This window comes from Peromyscus maniculatus, chromosome 1, assembly GCF_049852395.1.
Source record: "Peromyscus maniculatus bairdii isolate BWxNUB_F1_BW_parent chromosome 1, HU_Pman_BW_mat_3.1, whole genome shotgun sequence".
In the NCBI taxonomy this organism is placed as follows: Eukaryota; Metazoa; Chordata; class Mammalia; order Rodentia; family Cricetidae; genus Peromyscus; species Peromyscus maniculatus.
Window position 1 is genome coordinate 11,468,793 of NC_134852.1, and position 12,020 is coordinate 11,480,812.

The following is a 12,020-nucleotide window of genomic DNA, read 5'->3' on the forward strand; positions in this document are numbered from 1 at the left end:
CATGAGTCTCTAGTAGCTGGAAGGCAACAAGAAATGAACACTTCCCAAGAATTATAGTAGTTACTATCCTGGAGGACACCTGACTTATGCCGCTTTGAGTTTTTCAGAATTCTAATCTCTGTAACACTTATATTCTTTTCAAGAATCACATCAGTGGTAAATTGTTAGGTTAGCATGTGGAAAGTAATACATGGGCCCCATGTCAAGGGAAAAGTAAGAAGCATGGAAAGAATGCTCTGAGAGCAGTGAAGCCCGGGTACTAATTCGTCAACATGTTGGGAGGAAAAAATGTTCATTATTCTGGATCAGGAATGCCCTGCAGCAGTTTGAACCATGCAGAGGGCTGAATGTTTCTCTGATAATCATGTTCAATACCAATTCCTTTATCCTTCCAATGATTATACGTAATCAAAACTAGCATTAAAAGGACACATAAAGCTGCATGGTGTGAAGCTTGCCATGTTTCCTGCACTCCCCAATCTTAGTCAAGGACAATAGGGTCTATCTATGAAAGAAGGGTTAAAAAGACACAGTTAATAGCAAGTCAGTGGAGAAATATTGTGTTGCTCGTAGAGTCAGATAAGTAGGAAATGGTCACAGAAAGATAGAGGAGTCTGTGTCTAGAGTTGAAATAGACAAAAACAAGTTGCACTGGAGCACTAATAGGAAGAATAGACTAATTGAGGGAGAACCATAGGTCTTCAAAGACACAGAGATTTTTATCACATTCATACATTTTTTTTATTCTTAGGAATCTACAGGAAGCCTTTCCTCTTGGCCTTACAACCTCCCCTGGTGGATTTAGGAGAGAAGGTGACACTGGAGTGTCGATCAGAGATTATGTTTGACACCTTCATTTTGACTTCACTAAGAAAAGGAATAATCAAGGACTCCTTCCAGATTTCTGCAGAATCTAATCTTGGGGGGTCCCATGCCAACTTTGAAATAGGTCCTATGACACCTGACCATGCTGGGAATTACACATGTTATGGTTCTTACAATCACACACCATATGAGTGGTCCAAATCCAGTGATCCTATTGATATAAAGATCACAGGTAAGAGGGTGTTATCTGCTCATCATCCTATCCGTGAGACAGAACAGATATTGTATAGACTGGAAGTCCTGGGAGGTTCAGAGGAAGATGATTGTGGGGAAACCTAGAGAAAGGAAGCCTTGGTGAGTATATTACTGACAAAGACAAGGAAGACAGAGACACAAGAACAGATCATTGGTTATAACATAAACCACAGATACAGGACCATCAAAGGAGTCACAGATAGAGATAAAGAGAAAGGTGAGACAAGGTGAACTTGATATGAATTACACAAAATGATATCCATCCACTAATGCTCAAAGGCCTAGATAGTTTAGAATTTTGTTTGCCCTCCACCTCTACAAGTCTCCCAGAAGTGCCAGATATATCATGTTTGACCTAAGTTCAAGTGCTGAGTAGGGCTGATTCTTCATGAGTCCTAAGACCTTCGTACAGATGACATCCATAGAATATCTGTCAAGACTGATATTCTTCCTTTCTTGTGGTTGACCAATTATTTGTCCTTGAATAGCATTGCCTTGGGTAATCGAGTAAAACACCAAACACTCTTCTCTACATCCTCAAACTGTTTGCCATCCATGTTCAAAGCATTCAGACATTCTAGAATGGCTGAAAAATTCTACAGGAGTTCCCCCAGTGATATGCTGATCCAAATAAAGCAAAAACATGGAAATATATTCACACAATGGGTCAGTGCAGGAAAACTGAGAGGAAAACTCAGAGATGGAAAGTACTAGGGAAATAGTAAGCAAGCATGAGTGGTAAAAGAAAACCTGCAAAAAATATTTAAGCTTGCATAGAAACTTTGAACATAGAGATGGAGAAATAATAGCAGATGTTAAATATTTCAAAACAGAGCTATGGAAGAAGATGATAGATCTCACTTAAGCAGTACACACACAGTATAGAAACAAGAGAGAGAAGATGATCATAGCTTCTGTTCAAGGGATGCAAACAGATTCATTGAGTATTCTGTGCTTTATAAAGAGAGATTAATTAACACAGATATCTAAAAAGAGATCAGATTCAAAATAACTTAGAATGCAGTCAGACTCTAGGTATTTAATATACATAGGATGGGGGAGTTAGAGGTCATTGATTTGGAAATTGGCCATGAGAAGGGAAGGAGATTAAGAGAGGTACGGGGAAAGGAGTAGAATACACATGCTTTGGAAGAGGAAATGACGGGGACGGGAAGGACCAGCAAAGTTGGTACAGGAGATAGGAGTGGGAAAAAAATGAACAAAATAATAATTAACTCCAATTAAACACATTGATTTAAAAAATACTTAAAATAAATGAAAGTATAATGAAGACCAATTAGGAAAATGAATGAAATCAGAAGTGAGAGACAATAGAAAATAGTACCATTAATATGATCAATAATAAACATAAAGATTTGTGTAAGAACAGTAGAACACAAAGAGGGCGTGAAATAGTAGAACTGTATTTTTATTTCAGAAAGTAAAAAAAAATTTAAAACTATGAAATTACATGATATATGAATGAATATTTCAAAATGAAGTCAATTGATAGCTATTATTAATATATGTAAATAAAAGTATACTTTACAAAGACAAAGGGAATAAACCAATGTGGCTAGACACAGAACGTATCCAAAAGCAAAAGCTGGGTTACAATGTTTGTGTACTGGTGTGAGATCAGAGACTCAGGATGATAATGAAAAGAAAAGAAGGAGAGAGAAAGAAAGATGGGCAGGGATAAATAAAGAGAGAGAGATAGTGAAAGAGAGAGAGATCACAGATATGGAAGGAGGAGACAGAAATGAGGAAGGAACGAACACTGGGAAGGAGCTGACCCTCTAACTGTCTCTGCCTCTTTTCTTCCAGGTTTGTACAAGAAACCTTCTCTGTCAGCCATGGTGGCCCCTGTGGTGATGTCAGGAGAGAACGTGACCTTGTCCTGCATCTCTGACCATCAGTTTGACATGTTCCATCTGTCCAGGGAAGAGGTGCCTCAGGGGCAAGGGCTGCCTGCAGTGCAGAGCCACAATGGGACATTCAAGGCCAACTTTTTTCTTGGTCCTCTTACTCAGAAAGCGACCTATAGATGTTATGGCTCTTTCAGTAACTCTTCCCATGACTGGTCATCACCAAGTGACCCCTTTTACATTTCTGTCACAGGTGAGAAAGCCTCATAGATAGAGATAGAGATAGAGATAGAGATAGAGATAGAGATAGAGATAGAGATAGAGATAGAGATAGAGATAGACAGAGATAGAGATAGATATATGATGTCTTGTGGCTAATAAAATCCTGCATCCATGTCTTAGAACCATCCTACTAATAATAGAGAGAAAATCTCATAGAGTGCTAGAAAGAAGAACCATGAGTATTTTTGTTTATATATATATATATATATATATATATATATATATATATATATGTGTGTGTGTGTGTGTGTGTGTGCGTGTGTGCAAACATATATATATATATACATGTGTATATTCAAGATATAATATACATATGTATGTGTGTATTAAAATACTATACTCAGCAAGATATATATATATATATATATATATATATATATATATGAAAATATATAACACATACAAAAGTAATAATCAAAGAATATGGGAAGCTTGGAGGAAAGATACCTGGAAAGTGCTTGAGAGATGAAAGGGAGAGGGAAGGGATATAATTATATATCAATTAAAACTTTTTTAAAAAACAGATAAAGTTTGAGTAAGGGTAGCAGATTATATAATAAGAGACAGGGAACACCTGAAACAATGCTGACCTTACTTGCCAGACAGACTGGGACATTGTATGTACACACAGATATAGAAAGTGGTCAGGAAAGACTCATAATAAATGAGATTGGGATCAATTGGGCAGAGGAGAGATGGAGCATCCCTCCTGACATCTCTATCACATAGATCTCTCCACAGTATTCCTATTGTCTCATCACAACTTGAAATCCAAGGACAGAGTGCCATCCTCTAAGCAAACCATATAAAGGCCTCCTATAACACTGACACTCAGAACTAAGGGTAAAGTGGGTGCTGGTCACTGACCAACCTGAAAGAACTTTCCATAAGAAGAAGACAGCAGGGCTGGAGAGATGGCTCAGAGGTTAAGAGCACTGACTGCTCCTCCAGAGGTCCTGAGTTCAATTCCCAGCAACCACATGGTGGCTTACAACCATCCGTAATGAGACCTGGTGCCCTCTTCTGTCCTGCAGGGGTACATGCAAACAGAACACTGTATACATAATAAGTAAATAAATCTTAAAAAAAAGAAGAAGAAGACAGCAACATTGACCGCCTCTCTCTCCCTCTCCTGTTCCCATTACATAGTAAACACATCCAGAAATGACACTTCATGCACAGAACCAGACTCCAAAACTAGTGAGTAAATTATTCTTTTTTATGTAAAACTGTAGGTAAACAAATCTCTTGAGATCATGTGCTGTTTCAGCTGCCTCACAGCTCTGTAATATTTGCCTAGTCATCTCTCTTCTCTGATTCTCAAACTCTGCAAAATCAGAAGTTATTCATGGGCAGCATGGGATACATGGGGGCGTTTGATCCCTAATTTCTGCACCTGAGTCCCCTGTAAGTGAACAGAAGGGGAAATTTGATTCCCTTCCAAAGATTGTACTTTCAGGGATCATTTCTATAGATGCTTATTTCTTATTATTTAATTTGTATTTGTTTTTTGAGAATTTCAAACAATGTGCTGATATCGGTAAAATTATTAAGGCCACTTCACATAGTTAAAAGGGAGGTTTATTTTGTGGGGTAACTTACAAGTGAAGGGATAAGTAAAAGGGTCTGGGAAAGGTGTGGCGCAGTCCAACTGTGTTCTCTGGAGAACTCTGCTTGGTCTACCTCCAGAGTTCAAGGTTCAGGAACCAAGAGAGCTGGCCCATCCAGATCTTGGGTCTTCAGGGTCCTCTCTTGGCCCTGCCTGGTAGGCATGACAGTTACCGAAGCCTCAATGGGGGTTGGACCTTCCAGATCAAAGCTGGCATGGCTCCCCACTACATATACACCACCTTACTCAAGTCCTCCTAGACCTACCCACCCAATGCTGTTATCTTTTTTATCCATGAAGTTCAATTTCTGATGTCCATATATTCATGAATGTGTCCTCTCACTGGAGCATGGTCAACATATTCATCACAACTCTCTTGAAACTGATTCTCCCAACAGCTTTCATTTGCCTATAGCCCCTTGACTAAGGGTGGGACTTCATGTCCTCAGCCTCAATGCATGCTGGGATTTGGTCTAGCTTGCACGTGTACTGATCATTTGCATGCTGTCACATCTGCTTTTGAGTTCATATATACAACTGACATCTTGGGTCCAGGAGACCCTATTTCTTTTTTGTTATCATAAACCTCAATCAGTCATTTTTAATCCATCATTTTCACAATTAACACTGAGACTTGTAGAAGTCGATATCATGTAAATGTCATATTTAGAGCCAAGCATCCACAGTCCTTTATTCTCTGCACTTTGGCTAGTTGTGAGTACCTGTATTGATCACCATTTATTGCAAATATATGCTTCCCTGCTGAAGGTTGAGAGATGCATTAATATAGGGATTATTATAAGGAAATTTCCAAAGGAAAGTCATCAGGAGCCAATTTATACTGTGTGCTTTAGCAGAATGAGAATAGTAGCTTCTTCACCAAGAACATTGTCCTAAAGATTAATAGTCCATTAACTATCCATCTATCAATAAATGATAGGTAATCTATTACAGGGATCCTAAGATTGTCATCTTATTTATTGCATTCATATGTTCCATCAGATAATCATGGGCTCCTGCATATTCTGGTTAGACTCTCATTCTACACGATGGTTAGCTTCCTCATTTTCCTCATCCATTCTCAGTGCTGTGCAAAAAGGAATGCATATCAAGAAGAAGGAGGAAGTGAGTATCATCTGAGTAGCATGAGAAACTGAACCTGGAGGAATACAGGTGTGTGGTATTCATTTACTTGGCCTAGGACAGGGACACTGATGTGGGTCTTTGCAGAGAGAACTGCTGAGCCCTTGTTATTTCCTCAGCTCTTAGACCAGTGACTAATTCTTCACATATCCAAAGCAGACTAATATCTAGAAGAAGGTTTTTTTTTTAAGGGAGAGCACTAAAGAGAGAACTAGGAGCATACAGCATTAATGAGATGGGGTTGAAACATAGAGATGCAGGACATATGACTTGGCTGTGTGGGAGAAGAGAAACCTTGGGTTTGACCATATCTCTCATTAATCCTTGATATTTGAAAGAAGCATGCACAAGTTCTTTCTTAGGTGTTAATAACTACTTCTCTCCTCCAAAAATGCAGCACCAATGAACAAGGGTTTGAAGTGAAAAGAATATGGAAGAGATAGGTCGTCATGAACTCACCATTTTTTAGAGTGTGGGTCCTACATCCCCTCATCCTCCACAAGAATATGTGCATACAAAAGCACTCAACATTTACCTCTTTCTAGGACCCTGAAGGAAAACAAATGCAGAATGTGACATACACAGAATTTGATCAGTGGATCTTCAAACAGCAATTTATCAGGACCAGTTCACAGCAGCCCAAGGAATCCTTCCACATGTATCAGTGTGTGCCTGGGAGCAATGGAATGATAAGCTGAGATCAAAGATTTTTAGTACCCTATGAGTTCTCAAAGAAAGATATCAGGAATTCATCTGTAAAGACCAAAGCCCTTTTGGAAGCAAAAATGAATAGATGCAGTGAAACAATTGCTGTAATCATAGGATAGAAGTCTCTAACTTTGGGGCCATCTGTCATTATTCTTATATGGATCTGAATGTGGATTTCCTATACTTAAAATGTTATGGTTCTCACTTTTCCTTTGGAGAGAAATCAAACTATAAAGTGATATAAGACTTAAAATGTTAAAGCCTGCTAAGGGTTCATTTTTTTAAATACCTAGTCTTGCACAACTTTAACAAAATTTCTTTGCATGTTTCTGTAAATTAAAGCTTGCTGTGTACCAGATGACCTTCTGTTTGCCTGAACAGAAGCCTGAACTTTGGCTTTTAGATCCCCTGATTGAGGTGTCTTGGGGCTGCCTTTGGGAACTCCAAGTCCCAGGTATATACCTACTATCAGTATGTGAATAAAAACCTTTGCTTTCTTAAAATTTATTAATGATCAGAGAGATGAATCTCTGAATGAGGCCACACCCATAACACCATGATCTTGTAAGTAATTATAATAACCTTCTTATTTCAATAATATAGACCTGTCTGGATCATTTATTGGATCTGTCATGGATGTCCCATCTGCTAGAATCAAGAGATTCTCATGTTTTACTAAAAAGATTCACACAACCTTTATACATACTACCAATTTTAAATATGATTTTTATTGCTGTGATAATAACCATGACCAAAAGCTAATTGAGGTAAAGAATTTCTTTGGCTTACATATATTAAATATCCCAGGTCACAATGCATTGAGTGAAACCAAGGCAGGTACAGGGATGAAAGAACTGAAGCAAACGCAATGATGAGTCACCACATACTTGAATGTTCTTCATAACTTGGTCACCCTGCATTACTCTGAATTTTATGATGACCTGTCAAGAAGTGAAACTACCCACAGAGGTCTAGGCCTTCCCACATCAACCTTGAAACAAGAAAATTCCCAACAGATTGCCTCCAGGCAATTTGTGTGGATGCATCTTCTCAATTGATAGTCCCACTTCCCTAATGACTATATCTTCTTTCAAATTAGCAAAAATAAATAAATAAATAGGACACAACCCCATATGGTCTCTTTTGCATTTTATTGGTTTTAATATATGATAAAATATATTTGTTAAATCAAAAAGAAAAGCTGAGCTATTCAACAGATTGTCTTCCTGTCCTATATTATACTGATTTGAGGATCATTCAACTAATATGTCTCCTAGAACCAGACATCAAAGCCTTAGTAAGAGCTTAATTTCTAACAGGCCGTTGTATACAGAGGTGTTGATGAATGATCCCAACTTATGCATGGCTGCTCTACAATCATCTTTTTATATGCTGTAAAGATGAGTTGCTCTCATTGGTTTAATAAAGAGCCAACAGTTCAATAGCTAGGCAGGAAGAGGTTAGGCAGGAGATCCAGAATGAGAGAACACTGGGAAGAAGGCCAGGGTCACCAGCCAGACAGAGAGAAAGCAGGATAGAAAGTAGAGAATTGGGGAAACAAAGCCACTTAAAAGAATGTGGATTTAAAAATATGGGTAAATTTAAGCTATAAGAACTAGTTAAAACAAACTTAAGCTATCTGCTGAGGTTTCATAATTATCAAGTCTCCATTTGATTATTAGGGAGTTGGCTGGTGGGACAGAAACTTCTTCCTGCACATGGCAGAGCATAAGCATGATAAAGCAAAAACAGTACAACCTAGTCTTATCTAAGTGTTGAGAATATAAGCTAGATTCCCAGGTGTGATGTTTCTAGGTATATGCTCCAGGGTAATTTTCTGAGACTCAGGTTTTGCATTTATCATTTTGGGACCATAACATTTAACTGTGGTTATTGATGTGGGGAAAATATTCACAGTACTTGATTTTTTGTTATAGTAAAGCCCTTTATTAAAGGACTTTGAGCAAAATGTTGAAATTTATTCAGGTCTTAAAATTAAGAGTGAATCTACATTAAAAACTAGTGGCTCATATCTGCACATTGTTTTCCATAATTAGAAGTTTTCAATAACCCAAATCAAATAAGTAATCCGTTGTCAATCCATCCATTTATTTACTAGTAATAAGCACATGTCACAGTAGGTGATCTTTTCTAAAACTGTTTTAAATTTAAGAAATTTAACAGAAGACACTTAAGTTTATGACTCAGACATTAGTTTGTTCAATGCAGATAGAAAGAAGTATGATGTGCTCCATACAATCCTATGATGACCAAAGGGATAAGAAGCCCTGTCATTTTATTTTATTTTATTGCTATAAATTTTCTAATTTATTTTTTCCTATCAACAACAGTTTCCCCTTCTTCTCTCCTCCTAGTCCCCTGTGACTTCCCATCTAGCCCTGACTTCCACTCCTCCTCCATATCCATTCAGAAATGGGCTAGCCTCCCACTACTTTGAACAAAACATGGCACATCAAGTAGAGACAGATCCAAGCTACTCCCCTTTCATCAAATCTCAGCAAGGTTAATCGAGCATGGGGAATGGATTTCCAAAATCCAGCCAAGCACCAGGGACAGGTCCTGATCTCACTGCTAGGATCCTTAAAAAGAGCTGGAGCTACACAACTATCACACATATGCAGTGGGCCTATGTCTGTCCCATGGAATTTCCCTAATTTGTAGACCAGAATCAATGAGCTCACACCAGCTCAGGTCAGCTATCTCTGTGGGTTTCCCATCATGACTCCAATGGCTCCAACAATTCCTCCTCCCTTTCTTCATCAAATTTCCTGAAGCTCAGCCCAATGCTTTCCTGTGGATCATAAATCTGCCTCCATCAGTCACTAAATAGAGTATGTATGATGACAATTAACATTAGATGGTCAGGTCAGGCATTCTCTCCACTACTGCTAAGATTGTTAGCAGTGGTTATCTTTGTGAATTCCTGGGGATTCTCTGGGGCCAGGTTTCTCTGTAACCCCAAAACGCCCCCATTATGACATCTCTTTTATTACACTCCCTTTTGTCCTGCCTCCTTCCTGCATCCAGCACCCAGCCCACCAAACTCACTCCTTCAAATTGCCATCTGGAGGGACCTCACCTGCCCTCCCCCCAGTTTACCCAGGAGATCTCCTTTATTTTGCCTCCCCAGGGATATCCAAGCATCCCTCTTTGGGCCCTCCTTGTTGTCTAGCCTCTCTGGTGCTGTGGATTGTAGGTTCCTTATCCTATACTTACTCCAAATATTCAATTATCAGTGAATATACACTGGTGAATATATAAAAGGGGACTGGTTAGAGAAACCCACCCTGACCCTGGAGGCCAGGATTAGGGAAGGATTTTTCAGATAAAGCCAGTGAGGGAAACACAGTTTAGCTCAGATCAGAGCCATCTCTGCCCCTGTCCAACTGACTTGTGAAAACAACCAATTACAGAGCAGAACAGTAGAATACTGGCCCTAGGTCCCAGGACCAGGGAAAGAAACACAGCCTGTGTTTGGGACCTGAGGCAGAGAAGTGAACACTTTATCCCCAAATCCAGAACCTAGGAAATATGCCCTGACTCTGAAACTAGTACCAAAATGTAACACTCTTGGCCCCTAGAATCAGAGTCAGTGAAAGAAATGTGCCCTGGCCTTAGAGGTAGTGTCAAAAAGCCAAGAAAGGCCAGTGAAAGAAACACAGTTTGGCCCTGAAATCAGGGCCATCTCTGCCCCTTGCTCACAAAACTGGCCAATCCCTGGGCATAAAATAAACTAACCAAACACAGTTGACTCTGCCCCCTAGACATCCTATATAAACCGCACTGTCTGGTCAGTTGTGAGCTGTTCTCTCCACCCTGGTAGAGGCAGCTACTCTCCTGGACTCCTCCTTCCCAAATAAACCTCTTTTTCAAAACAGTATTGGGTGAAGACCTTCATTGACAGCTGAACAGAACCTTGCTGGGACGTCCCATAGTGGACTGAGCAAGGGGGAGCTGAACAGAAGAACCTTGCTGTGATGTCCCATAGTGGACTGAGCGACTAAGAGCTGGTAACACTGAGCCAGAGATTGTGGTTCTCCAGGAGAGGAGCAGGATTGCTGTGTCCTGTGGGGAAACCATCCCCCATCATACCATCATACCAGGTATATCTTGACCTTCCGGAAGAGTCAAGATAATCTTCCTTGCTGAAGAAGTTCCAGGCTTGACTCTCCTGAGAAGTCAGAAAACCTTCCTTTCCAAGATTGAGCTGTTTTGTTAGTCTCAGCCATCAGAGCTGTGCTAAACAGCTCCAGGTATCCAGGACACCTTCAGGGCAGAGCTCGTGTCCTAAGTAGCTCTGAGGTGTCTGGGATACCTCGCCTTCTAGGGTTGAACTGTCTCCTCGCAGTTTCAGCCATCAGTTTACCTACATTTGGTGCCGAAACCCAGGACACCAAACCCAGAGTTTTTGCAGTTTACTAACATTGGTGCCAAAACCCGGAATACCAAATGCAGAGCTTTTGCAATTTACTAACATATACCATGTTTATTTTTCTAGATCTGGGATACCTCACTCAGAAACATTTTTTTTCAAGTTCCATCCATTTGCCTGCAAATTTCAGGATCTCATTGTTTTTAAATGTACCACATTCTCTTTATCCATTCTTTGGTTGAGGGGAATCTAAGATGTTTCCAGGTTCTGGGTATTATGAACAATGCTACTATGAATGTAGTTGAGCAAGTATCCATGTGGTATCATTGAGCATCATTTGGGCATATACCCAAGAGTGGTATAACTACGTCTTGAGGAAGATTGATTCCCAATTTTCTAAGAAACTTCTATATTGATTTCCAAAGTGACTGTACAAGTTTGCAATCCCACCAACAATGGAGGAGTGTTCCCCTTACTCCACTTCTCTCCAACATGAGCTATCATCAGTGTTTTCTATCTTAGCCATTCCAACAGTTGTAAGATGATATCTAAGAGTCATTTTGATTTGCATTTACCTAATGACTAAGGATGTTGAGCAACTCCTTCAATGTCTTTTGGCCATCTGAGATTCTTCTGTTGAGAATTCTCTGTTTAGATTTGTGTCCCACATTTTGATCAGATTACTTAGTATTTTGATGTCTAGTTGCTTGAGTTCTTTATATATTTTGGAGATCAGCCCTTTGTCAGATGTGGGGTTGGTGAAGATCTTTTCCCATTCTATAGGCTGTCATTTTATCTTATTGACCATATCATTTGCCTTACAAGAACTTTTCAGTTTCAGGAGGTCCCATTTATTAATTATTGATCTCAGTGTCTGAGAATATAAGTGTCTGGGAATATTAAAGTGATAAGTGGGAATATAAAAATGATAAGTGTC

General features: G+C 39.4%; 1 protein-coding gene across 1 annotated transcript in view; it reads left to right on the forward strand.

Annotated features, from left to right (window-relative positions):
- Positions 1-272: 272 nt before the first annotated feature.
- Positions 273-12,020, forward strand: part of LOC143273314 (killer cell immunoglobulin-like receptor 3DL1) — a 34,215-nt gene continuing 22,467 nt past the window's right edge. Inside the window, exons 1-3 of the mRNA XM_076572157.1 lie at positions 273-324; positions 752-1,057; positions 2,908-3,201. Of these exons, the coding sequence (XP_076428272.1) occupies positions 273-324; positions 752-1,057; positions 2,908-3,201 (652 nt within the window). The remainder of the gene's footprint in view (positions 325-751; positions 1,058-2,907; positions 3,202-12,020) is intronic.